This window comes from Embiotoca jacksoni, unplaced genomic scaffold, assembly GCF_022577435.1.
Source record: "Embiotoca jacksoni isolate LCO1_2020_lvr unplaced genomic scaffold, fEmbJac1.0.p SCAF_13, whole genome shotgun sequence".
Lineage (NCBI taxonomy): Eukaryota > Metazoa > Chordata > Actinopteri > Embiotocidae > Embiotoca > Embiotoca jacksoni.
The window spans coordinates 13220286-13233750 of record NW_027185263.1 but is presented as its reverse complement, the minus strand read 5'-3'; the positions used below and the strand labels follow the sequence as shown (position 1 = coordinate 13233750).

General features: G+C 38.7%; 1 protein-coding gene across 4 annotated transcripts in view; it reads right to left on the bottom strand.

The window, feature by feature from the left end:
- Positions 1 to 353: 353 nt before the first annotated feature.
- gria3a (glutamate receptor, ionotropic, AMPA 3a) overlaps positions 354 to 13465 on the bottom strand; it is a 68262-nt gene continuing 55150 nt past the window's right edge. The window contains exons 13-16 of one of the 4 annotated variants that reach the window (XM_069146698.1): positions 10624 to 10871; positions 9757 to 9871; positions 2802 to 3050; positions 354 to 1861 (exon numbers count right to left, since the gene is read on the bottom strand). In XM_069146698.1, the coding sequence (XP_069002799.1) occupies positions 2805 to 3050; positions 9757 to 9871; positions 10624 to 10871 (609 nt within the window). In that variant the 3' untranslated portion in view covers positions 354 to 1861; positions 2802 to 2804. Of the gene's footprint in view, positions 1862 to 2801; positions 3051 to 4200; positions 4330 to 4592; positions 9872 to 10623; positions 10872 to 13465 lie in introns of those variants that run through there. The other 3 variants (XM_069146697.1, XR_011178133.1, XM_069146699.1) reach the window with 3 other exon arrangements.

Here is a 13465-nt window from a genome sequence, read left to right as displayed (position 1 = left end):
GTGAGCAGTTTGTTTGCTGAAATGTTTTTGTTTTTCAAACCCCCCCCCCCACACACTTTTGTAATGCCATTCAACATTTACATCATCACACACCTTCACTACTGACTTCACTGGCTGCCAAACCTCATGGATTTTCAGTTGGTCTTGCATTCATTTTATGTTTTGGTTTAAATAAACCAGTTGTTGGTTTGCTTTCAAAGTGCGTCTCTTCATATTTTGTCATGGCGCTTTCACCCTGGTCGTTACATTTATAGGTCCCAAAGTTTGCTAAGAAGTCAAAGGAACTGGAAAGAAAATGAACTCTCACGCTGCCATATATCTATTTTTACATGTTAGAATAAAAGTCCCAAAGATGAATATAAACCTGCTTTTATTAAGGAAATGTAATAAAATCTTTTGTACATGTCCTCCCCACAGAGGTTCATTGTGTTCATACATGCAACTCTCAAGGTTGAGGTACTGTTACAAATGAACTGGAAAAAAAAACAATTACAAAATAAAACCAAAGCGGATCAAATGTCGTCATCGGACGCTAACTAAACCAGGGTCCATTTCGAGTTGCTGTTTGGTAAAAACCAAATTCACATGCACTTCGTCTGGGTCGAAAAGGATGAGAAAGTCTGATATACTAAACGAATGTAGGCGTACATGGTTTGTAGCGTTTGTAGTTTTTTTTTTTTTTTTTTTCTTTCCTTCAGTTTATAAAAAGTTCACTTATACAAACAGACAAATGTTTCATTCTTTCCTCAATGTACAGCTAACCTTCTGCATAATGCATAGACACAGAAAGCTTATCACAACCAAAGAAGCTATGGTGTGTTATCATTTACTGAAAAAAAAATAAAAAAAAATTGAGAATCACAGCTGCAGATACTGCACTTACATGAGAACAGCTTCTAAGTGTGTACAAAGTGTAAACCATAAGCTTGGTTAAACCAGTTGAAAATTCTGTTACATAAAAAGGGGTCACTTTCCTAGTCTCTAAAGTATTCATAGTTCTTTTGATTTCAACAATATGGCACTAAGTGATTAAAAGCGGACCTCATTTCGATTAAAATGTCTTCAGATAGTGGCAGTTGAAACAAATGCAGTCTCGCATGGTTGATTTAAAACAAGCATCTAAGTGAATACGCAGTCAGGTGTAATATGATGTCCAACAGGCTTTGAAAATAACACCACTGAAGCTGTTTCAGATGACCACTACTCTCATATTATTGATATTTTCCAAGTAAAAACTGGGGTACAACTTCGTCAGTTTAATTGATGCTTAACCCTAGTGATTGATTCTTGTCCTAAATATTCTGACACTGAAAATAGTCTTATAGTAAAACAAGAAAATGACTTTACTTCACTAAATATAACATTAATCCAACTTAAGATTTCACCACAAAAATATGTCTGGAAAGGATTCAAATGACTTAATAAGTACTCCAGGATTTTGATTTCAAATCATGGCTTTTTTTTTTTTTCTTCTTCAAAATAGAAAACAACTGAAATTACAACAGTTCATCTAATTGTCAGTTGAAGCAATGTGTTGCTCTAGTTCCACAGATTTGTTTTTTTTTTTGTTTTCAAGTGGATTGAATTTTAATTGCATTGCCATGACGCCGAAATGCTCCATAAGGCACTACGAGAGGCAAATCCCATGTTTCCAGAAGCAAAAAGTCTTGTTGCGTCATTGCCCTCTGTTAGTGTGACGGGTTTATAACCCAAAAATGAGCACTTGTTGACTTGTAGGCTTGTGTCCAAGCTGATGACAATGAAGGCTGCCGCCTCCAGGATGCCAACCTCGGAGTGTCGGGGTCACACAGAGTGGCAGTTTCCATCCAGACGCACCAGTGGGAATCGACACATTTCACCTCTGCAAAGCCGAGAGACGTGCAAAGAATGAAAAACTATATAAAGTAGCAGTGTGTGTCAATTTAAGCTTGTTCTACTCAAAAACACAAGTTCCCCAGCTGCCTTAGAAAAGTGAGTTGACTGGACTGAGTATAAGTAATTCCATCAAATTAGTCTCATTAAGTTAGATGAAAATGGGAAAACAAATTTGATAAACTGAAGATATTAAGCTCATAATAAACCATTCAATCACGCGGACACACTGGCCGGAGATAAACTTGCTTTAAACTGTGGACGCCCAGTTAAACAGAAACAAGTGAGACTGTTATGTTGCGCGGAAGAAGATGTTGGAAACACAGGTTGGAAGCAGTGAACATGGCGAGCTTTGTGCAATGGCAACGACCAAAATTTGAGGCTTCATAAGAGCAGTTCATAAACCAATGGCTGATGTCACTGTTGGCCGCTTGATTGTCCTCATGTATTGTTTACATCAGGCAAATGAGCGTGTTCTAATGGTATCATTGTTTCTCTGATGTGGCCTCCAGTAACACACAGGGTACGCAGGTAAGTATGTGAGTGCGCGTTTTAAAAGCAAGAATATCTCCGGCCTTGGATTCAAATACTTAAACACGTAATACGCAAGTATTGGGACTGAATTTCATTTCATAGTGGTCTGCATCATGCGTCACACTGTTTTCATTTTCATGAAAAGAAATGACCATGAAGTAATTTACCTTGTGTCAAAGACAAACCAACACATTTTCAAAGCGTTTTCTTCAAACTACAAAACTCTCAAATATTGCATGCTGGGAAATCCAAAGATTTTCTGAAGTAACATGGAAACAAAAACTAGAAATTTTAAGTTGAATTAATTTGAAATGAATACAATTTGAATCTTTACATTCATGCAATGATCCAGAATTAATTGATTCCACAACATTTCTCAAAAAGAAAAGACATACCCTCTAGATTTTTACGCTCTCTGTCCCATACACGTTGTAGCCTTCACGATACGTGGCAAAATTCTGGGTGTTTGCCGGAGGGGCTGGCTTAAAGTTTTGGGCAGTCTTTGCCAGCTTCAGTCTTTTGGTTTCTTGCCGTGACTTATAGCAGAACTCTATCAAAGCCACGGTCATAGCCAGGCCCAGCCCTCCCACCAGAATATAGAAGACTCCTGCCACGTTGCTCAGGCTTAGTGCACTTGTCTTGTCCTGGGGGAGGTAAAGACCACCGTTAAGAATTTTTTAAAACTGGCCCTCTGAGGCTGTCCTCATATACACCCATACACAGTACATCCTGCTGCACTACGGCTAAACAGCAACTTTGAGGAGGTCGCTAAATGTGTCTAACAAAACCCTCTGAGGTATAGCTGCTTAATTTAGCCTATAAGCAAGAAAAATTGGAACAACTTAAATGTGTCTTGATTCCTCCTCTCAAGTTATTTTGTACCCTAAGGAGCTGAGAAGGTGAATGTAGAGAGACTTTCTATGTATCCTGCCTTGTGGTCTCTTTGCGAGGCCACGTCTAGTCTAAGAGGAAGGCGGTCGTGGTCGTACAGGTCTACAGATTAAAACCCTTGATTGGCTATCATAGCTGCTTAACTTAATCTTCAAAACACTGCATATTATGTACAATCAAAGTGGCAAGCTGTGGAAGGTGAATTGAACCATTTTGCTGCTATTAAAAGCCAAACAGTAATATTGAAATTCATTTATGTGAGTTTTACCATTTGCATTCTAACCCTGTGGGAAGTTTTATAGTCCTAAATTCAATTTTTTTTTTCTTGCCTAAAAAGTCACTGGACTGGCAGATACATATCTTTGCATTGAAGGAAAATGTATAACAAAAATGTTCCTTACTCTGACACTCCACCTATGAGACTCGACTATTAAGTACCGTTTGACCACTTTGTGCTCAGATGGTATTTAAAGGTCAGTTTGGACTTTGTCAGAATAAGGACGCCTTTGGGAAATTCATACAAATACATACAAATGAATAAGACCATCAATAAACTAAATTTCAATAGAGGTTTGGATGAAAAAATAGCAGTATAATGGTTACAATTCTTTTCAAAAAAATGTATGACATGAATCAAAAATTGTGTCATCATGCTGCAATTTTAGCAAATCGACTTGTCTACATACAATAGTGATGAAGTCATGTTCATGTAATGAATCATGGTGTCAATAAATTTGACTACAGTATGTGTAAAGTAAACTTTAACGTCTTTTTGGTGTTATTCTGAGGGCAAACAAAGCAAATATCATGTCATGGTTAACATGTCTGGGAGGATGTATGCTTTAGATGTTTTGTATATGAACAGTTGGGTCAAAATGCATTTTGCAATCAGTGTAAAAAGACCTGCAGCGACTGACCTTACTTCCAGAGTCCTTGGTTCCACATTCACCCTTATCGTACCACCATTTGTTTTTCAGCTTGTCTAAGATGCCTTGTTCACTGAGTTTCAATACTGCAAGGTTTACAGGAGTTCTTCACGTGGGAAATAACATAAATAACATTGTATTATGTTATTTTATGTTATTCAACTTTTTAAACTACTTTATACTGTACAAAGCGATAGAGTAGGGTCCTGGCCAACATATCACAAATAGCAAGCAAAACTACAGTATGTAAATATATATCAATATATGACTTTCATGATCCATGACTACCCTAACATGCCAGACCCCACCTATATCGCTTTGAGTAATCGGCACACACTGATCACAAGAAGAGAAAAGATTTGAACTTGCAGAATAAAGCAGCTGCTGCATAGCTTTCAGAGAATGAAAGAAAACAGAGGCAGTCATTACTGAGGGCACCTAATTATCTTTTTTTTTTTTGCTATGGGCAGCCTTTTTGATGTTTAGCAAGGTGGATCTAACAGGAACCCTTCCCTGACTAACAGACAAACACATCAGGTCAATTTGCTTTACAGCTACTTGAGGCCTAATGTCTCGCAAAGTCCCCCCCGTTAACACACATCAACCCACGTTTGTGCCAATCAAATGAGAATAAAGCTGCTTCAAAAATGATAAGAAATTGTGAAGTGAATTTGTTTGCTTTTCAACACAGAATTTAGGATTGTTATTATGCTCGTCTTTAAAGTTTCACTAAGGAGGGCCGAGTCATAATTTAGGAGGGGTTTGTTTTGCAAGACATTATGCCTAATTTCCTTGACTGCTAAATATCCAGGCTTGTTTCCTTTCAGAAAAAGGATCTGTGGTTGTAATCCAACACCATCAAATATATTGTATTCACCAATGTCCTTGTCAAATTTATTTTCTGATAATACATACAAAATAAAAGAAAAGGGGAGGGGCAGGTGATCTGTGGTCCTGGTCTCCAGTCAGAGCTCTTTGAAAGGCACTTTGGGAGTTGAAAACTTCTTCTTAAAGGCAAACAGCAGAAACTGGAAGCATAATTGTAAATGCAAAACTGAGTGATTTACATCTCACTTCTACATTAACAATCCTAAAGGGGACAGCATTTAAAATCTAATGTTTTCTCTGCAGCAGAATCATCAGCTTCACTACTTTTAGCAGTTTCTGCTTTTTTAACTTTTACTTGACAGTCCTTTACAAGGAAGTCATGATGAACTTTAAACTTAATAGTTGTCACATGAATCAAGAAAGTTGCGAGGAGTTAAAAAAAAAATTCTGTTTCAGAGGTATCACATTCATCACAAAATAAAGGGCACAGTTATGAAGATCATCGTTGATGAGCATTTTGTGAGTCATATCTTGACTATAAGAAGTGTTTTTGTCTCGCTGTGACACATTCAGAGCCTCCGGTCTGCTCAAACAGGCCACTGAACCTCCAGTCAGCAGGGTAACAAACTGATAAATAACAGCAACTTTCAACCGGAAGATTTACATTTGAAATCTTAAATACGCTGCTGGTAGCTGGTTTTGACCTTTGACCTTCCTGAACAGAAAAGAGAATTTCACTGCACTAATTGAGCATGAAACGTAATCTCCATGTACCTTTCCCCTCACTTTACTAACTCACATAAGGATCAGCTGATTAGGATTCGGATTGGTCGTGGTTGGGTGGTGTCGTACTAGTCCAGTAGCAGGTCTACTGACTTGCTTTTTCTGTTTGTTGTAAAATATAAACGTCTGTTTTTTTTTCCCAGATCCACTGAGTGAACTGCAATAATCTGCTGGTCATCAGATAAAGACACTCAAACACACCACCAGGTGGTGACCATGGGCCTTTGAATAATATACTGAAAATAAATATTTTTCTGTAAAGTCTCTGATCTGAAAAAAAGCTAGACACAAAAGACTATCATGCATCTATCCTGTAATTCTCTTCAGAGAAACAGATGATAGCCGTGTCTGGAGAGATGTGTCGGGTGAGCTGATGTTGAGTTAAACTGCAAACCTCTGGACTTTGTTGATCGTGGGTGAAAATGCACTTATGTTCAGTATGCTTTTCCATCTGAAATTAAAATAGGACATGACAGCTAAATAATTGTCATCATCACTGCTGGAGACGTGAAGAGAAATCAAAGGGACTCCAGAGGTGAGCAAGACCACTTGTCAAAAACACCTAGTGCAGGTGACAGCAATAAAAAGGAATATAAATGTTTCCCTTAAGATGCTGGGGTTTGTAATTAGCTTGTCCTAGAGACAAAAAGTTACATCATTAGAGTGTTTTTTTTTTTAACTGTATTGCTGGTTGCAGCGTGGCGTGCTACTCCACCTGTCATTTACTGTCAAAGAGAAAAACAGTGTGAGCTGCAGCACCAAACCTCTGAAGTAATAGTATGTCGCAGCTGCACTGAGACTCATAGACAGGTAAAGAAGGTGATTTATCAGATCTGGTTTGACTCACATTTACAACAAACTGAGAGCATTTCTGCAATAAGACAATTCAAATTATAGCAGCTGCTGTTAATTGAGTTTCTACAGCATCATTTTACAAACACAAACTTGTGCTTGTTTTAGCGCTGAAACTAAATTGTCTGCTGAGTTAATATCCACAGCTGAGACCAACTGAGCAAAACCTAAACAACATACTGGGACAGTAAGTTACACACAATATACATGTATTAATGTATCTGTCTCATTTCAGTTCTCAATAGATTATATCGTTTTTACAATATATAATAATTTTACGAAGCTCACAACAGTAACAACGTTCTCACAAATGTAATTTTAGAACATTAAATAAGCAGATTATAGTATTTAATAATCACCAGTATGTCTGTACAGAGGTTCACATTGGCTACTGAGGGCTCTGTCTTCTCTCACTTCAGTAATTTTTCTGGTGACTTCGCAATTATGTAATGGATCATTAATTATGCATCCAGCTGACTAATCAAATTTAATTTAAGATTTGCCAAAGAAGAAGATAAATGTATGTTAAAGTCACCTAAAGTGCCTTTATTCTCAGGAGGGCAGGAGGGAATTTTTTTTTATCATTACTTTGTCATTTTGAAAACTACCTTTAAAAACCTGCCCTTGTTGATGATGTCTGTGCAGGTACAAAGTTTGATTTCCATCACCTCAAACCTCTAGCAAAGAAGTCTACTAACATTTTTTTTTCTCAAATTGTAAATCATTTTCTGGTTAAACGATGAAGTTTAGTCTGATTCCAACTGCCTGATTAAGTGCGAGGGTGGGCAGAATATCATGAACACCTGCACAATATATTGCAGTGTGACACAAGAGCCAGTGCTCTAAATCTTGCATTTGTGAAGCTTAACAATTCACAATGTTCAGTTTTTGTGTAGTTTTACCTCTTTGGGAATTTTCACTGGTATTGTTTTTGGCGCTGTGATATGGCTTTACATCTTATTAGAATTATTAGCTTCACATAGACAGTATTCATTATTGTATTCTATTGGATACATTACACAGGTGTTTCTATTATTGCGTCCACTCCCTGCTCCCTCTGTGACATCACAACTTTATCCTTCAGTCTGTCTGCAAAGCAGGACGACAGGATGGTGTCTAAAACATTCAAGACCACACGAACAACCCGTGCAAGAGACACAATCATACACTGTATGATGTCCAATTAACCCACTTAAATGTTTTCAATCATTCAGCTTCAGTTCATGAAAGCAGCTGTAGACAGTTGTAGATATGTGATTTTAACAATCAGTCTGAAGATTTGTTTAAATTTGGAGAATACATCTGAATATATACATATTAAAGTATCTTTTGACCTGCAGTATATGTACATACATGTGCTGAATTTGTTTTCAGGAAGCTTCATTACACTGATGTGATGGCACGCTGTGAATGTCAAATTTTTCTCAGTGGTCGTTACATACAATATATTTCCATCTTTTTGTTAAATTACCCACACATGCACTTCTGAAAGAGAAACGAGGACAAAGAAATGTGGCAGTCACACTGTTGCACTGATCATCTACTCTGTCTCTCTCTAACCGGACCTACAGGGGAGGAGGCAGATTGCCAGTGAGAGGAGACGGCGTCTTTGTGTTACTCCTCTGATAGTATCCATATCCTGCTCACTCAGGAATGGATGACTGGAGTCCGTAACAGCAAAGTTCGTCTGGTCTCCTCTCTAACATACAATATGCCGAGTGTACTGTGGTCATAATGCAAGCTGAAGAGCAGAGGCAGAGATGGGTCCGGTGTCGGGCTCTTACTACGCCCTGGTGTCTGAAACACAAGATCAGGGGCCTCATTTATGGAAAGTTTGTACAACAGATTTGATTGAAAAAGTAAAAATCCTCATCAGTGTCAACATGTTACAGACGCTGATGTGGAAAAAGGTCCCGGCTTTTCTGCAGAGCTGAGCCTGGAAATCGTAAATTTATATGCTTGAACAAATGTGCACACAGAATGAAAAGGCAAGACAGGCTTTACAGTAATTATCAGTCAAGCTCTTCTTCTATAAGTTAATTTCTCTTCTTTGTTTTAACTTTGACATGTAAAGCGAGACTTTGTAACTTTTAAGACAATAAATATATATATATAAAATGTAAGTGACATTAATCAGTCCGATTGCTGACTTTATAACTTGTCTCCAGTCCACTTGTGCTAAACAAAGATAAACATTTCAAATGGTTATATTACAAGAGGAAACACACCAGAAAATGAAACGTATCAGTTTCCTTTACTTGACTCTTAAGGCCACGATGGCGGCTGTTAAAAGTTGCATAGTCTCACTTTCAGGTCAATATGCATCTTCACACAATAACACTTATTTGTACTTCATCAACTCTTCAGTAGATTCAGATCAAATCCTGTTGTACAAATGGAGCCCCTGGTAATATCTTACACTCTACTGTTGCAGGGTTTACCAGGTCAGGGTGGCCATGGACAGACTTTGACTGGCCTTGGGGGTCAAGACCAACCAAAGGTTTGTGTGAGTCTTACGCTGGATTTCGGTGAAGAGGATGTCGGGCAAGAAGAGTTTGGACCGTTAGTTGTAAACTCTGTCATTAGAATTCTCACGTTTGCCTGCGATGCTTAGTCCCCTCAAGACAACGCTGTTCCCCGTGCCTGCCCTAATCACCCAGGCGGCAGATTGGAGAGTGCATTTATCGTTCAACTTGAAAGTGCTGATCTTACATATCACCTTTCATCTGTCTGGCATTAGTTGGACTGTCAGGTACGAGAATGCAAAGCTTTTTGGCTTGTAGGTATAAAAATCAGAGGAGAAGACGGTTTCTGTCTTTTATAGCCACAAGCCAAAAACTACTCTATCACAAAGCACTGCCTTTCCTACTGCTGTATCACAGAACTATATCTCTTTTTTTTTCTCCTCCATTAGCCAAGTAAAGGGTTCCCAGTTGATCACAGTTGCACAATAACATATTTATAAGTAAGGTGTTTACAGGCGCTTAGCCTCAGAGACTACAGTCAGTGACGACAGCCTTGCCGATTACTCTGTTCTAGGATACCCGACTTTGGTGACATTGAGGCTGACCTTAGAGTCACCTCCCCCGCTGCCGCACTCTCCCTTGTCGTACCACCATTTGTTTTTCAATTTGTCCAAGAGGCCTTGCTCATTCAGTTTTAACACTGCCAGGTTAACAGCATTTCTTGAAACGATAAAACATAACTTGTAAGAAAATGAACAGGTCCGTGAGAAATCTAATATAGAATATTAGTGAAAAATAGTGATAAATATCAATGGTTCAGAAAGGGGAGCACGGGAGGGACAAATTGGTAAAGAATTTCACTGGTGTGGAAGGGTAAGAAGCATTTTTAACAGCAAAGAAAATGTTAAATATTAGAGAGGTGGCATGGAGGGTTACATCGCTCGTAACTGAAGTGTGCGGGATGGGGACATTCTGTCATTGTTGAATTAAGAAATAAGAACATCCAGCATGCAGCTTAACATTCATCACAACCGACAAACCAGCATTTTAACTAGCAAATTAACAAAATAAATTGTTCAGTGTTGAATTAAGAGGCAAATGCAAAAAGGGTACCACAGAAAAACAAGGAGGGAGGAGAGGTTGAAGGGAAGAGAGACGGAACAAACAAGGTTGGGGAAGGTGACGGTGCACATCAACATTTGAATGGAGATAATGAACGTGACAAGAATACCAATAACCTTAAGAGAAAGAAGAAAGTGACAGACACAAACCAGATACGTAGGACACAACAAAAATAATGAATGTTTTGAGTCAATCCAGATAACTCATATAATACTGTTCACTCAGTGATGCACTTCGAAAAAAAAAAAAGAAGAATTAAGGTGTGAGGAAGAAGAGAATGACAAAGGAAACATCAGGGTAGGTGGAATACTATAACAACATGGAGGATATTGTTATATTATCCCACCCACCTTAATGCAGAGCCTTTAGGTGTGGCCACACCATAGCCCTTAGAGTCGAGGTTGCCGCCCACTTTCATGGTGTCACATGGCTTCCGCTGCTCTATGTACTCGTTCATAGTGGATTCGAGAAGAAAGGCAAACTTGCCCTTCGACTTTCGTACCCGGGAAACCCCGTCTGGTGTTGTCTTGGCAAACACTGAGGGTTCGGCTGATTTCATGTATGACCACATTTTCTCATAAACTGCTATTTTGGAACGCTGCATTCAGGGGAACAAGAGAGAGAAGACAGAAACAGTTTAGTTATGACAGCCATGAAAACATTCATACAGAGCCGCTGTGGGTTGGAAATGAAAGAACAGCTATTCTGTCATTTCAGGGAAACGCACAGTTACTGTCTTACATGACAGCATTGATTCAACTCGGTGCTCTATAAGTGTGGAGCTGGGGCCTGAGGGTTGTTGGCTTAGCGTACAAAGGGCCTGATTTACTAATAACTCATTTACATAAAGGGTACTAAATTGCGTATTTATTCCAAAAGTTTGCACATTTATTTTGTACCCGTTTTGCAGGTGATTTACTAAGAGTAATTGCGTATTTAATATCAGGTGCAAATCGCTGTATTTAAATGAGGTTTGTGTGTGTTAAAGTGATTCAATCTGTTCTAACACAACGACCGCAAAAGCTAAAGAAATCTGATCCCCTTGAAATGAATAAATATTAATATAACAAGAACAAAACGCTATATAGGAGATTATCAGCGAGGAAGTCAATGCAATGGGAAAAACAAAAAGATCAACAGAAGAAATTATGAGAAGATGGCAAGATATTAGGTGAAAAATAAAAATAAAGACGGCTTATAATAAAACGTTGGCAAACGGATGAGATCCTCTAACAAACACCGATCAGCAGGTCCAGCTCTTTCTGTGGTGAGCAGGTGAATTAGTTTCATTCAGTGTCTCACGAGTGCTCGTGAACCTTATGAAGTCACCTGTGAATTCTGCGGGACACATTCAGGACCCGTGACAGCACACCTGAATAACAGGACTGGGTGGGATATCCAAGCAGCGATATGCTGGAACGACCCAGAGGCAGGAAAATGCTGAGACGTGAGAAGTTTTAACATTGCTGGTATTTTGTGGCTTTTGTGGTTTCAAGTAGAAACGCCCAATATCACATATGCATTCAGGTAAACGCGCAAAATGGACAACGTGTGTTAAATTGCACATTTGAGAGACGCAATCCTCACTGCACGTCGTTAATAGATCAGATGGGACATTTTTTTGCGGGTGGTGTGGAGTTTGCGCGTGATTTTACACACGCAAACCTTTAATAAATCAGGCCCAAAAAGTATCGAGGTGTGCTTAGAGACCGATTCTTAAATTGAATTTTCAAAATAAGCAAGACCCTCCCAAGACTTATTCATATTTTCTTTAGGCTGGTACACCTACTGGCACCTCTGTAGGTCTCTAATTAACACGTTATATATTATATCTCTCAATATAATATAATATAATATAATATAATATAATTAGCAATTATCTCTAGCTCCACACTTAACACAGACATGAGCAGTATCAATATTTTCATCTAACTCTCAGCAAGACAGCAAAAAGTGCATTTTCCAAAATCTTCTGACTATTTAAGCGGCTCTGAATCACTTAGTAAATAGCTGCAGCTGCTGCTCTTCATGGCCCAAATGAGGAATGTCACAGCAGGTTTGTCTGAATCATCAACACACCTGCTGAGACACCCAGACAGTGGGTGTGGCCATATGTGCAGCGTTACAGCACATTTAGTAAGTGAGCTCTGACAGCGTCCTGCCTCGTGCAATTCACAGTGGATTTACCCTTTAAATGCAAACAGTGCAGCAGAGGCAGTGGGCCTTTTGCCAGCATCATGAAGTCTGACAACCTGGCAGCTCAGCAGAAGTAAACTGCAGGCCATGTTTAGTATCAATATTAACAGACAGAAGTGACCTCCTCCTCCTCTTCATCTTATACTCCTGCCAGCAGGTCACAGCCGGAGTCATAATCATCACGGTGTGGTCAAATCAATCCTTTTGCACATCCATGTTATCAGTACACGGTCGATTTGACTGGACTGTGCTTATGTAACTTTTACATTTATCGAACAGTGCTTGTGTCATGGCCTGTTGTGCAGCAGCTTGAAATATGTGGTGAAGATAAGCGATACGCTGCAAGTTATTATCAGGTGGAAATGGGGTCAAATATTCCACTGCAGGTTCCCACAGAAAGGTGGGGGAGGTGCAAACACCTCACATACATGTGAACCAGAAACTACTGATTTTATACTTAGTCTTTAGCAATTTATGTTTTAAAGATGATTAAACATCATGATTATGTTGATTTATGTGCAATATATCATTGTATATTCAATACGGTATGTACCACAGTATATTTCAGTAAAGCTTATACCTGCTCTTTGCATTATTCAAATATATATTATTTATTTTTGTGTCATCTGTCAGTCTTTGTATTCCAACCTCAGGTATTATGTTATATGATAATATGGTCTAATTATGCTGCATGTTTTAGTCTGTCTTGGTTTCACTTCAACACTTTATCTGTTTATGTGTTTTGTAGATGCATATATCACACAGGTATATTTATGATTGTATCAGTCCCCCTGCACTTCTCGGCATCTTCAGTCAAAGATGCAGAAAACGTCTTTTTAATGTTTTTACAAACCTGATCATCGTCCTGCAAAGCCCGAACAACGACTTCTACTTGAATCAAGGCTGTGCAGGTCTATTTGGAGGATATATTTTTGTTTTTAAAAGCAGCTGACAAATTGGCAGGTTGTCTATTCATTTTTGGTTGCTACATCCAGA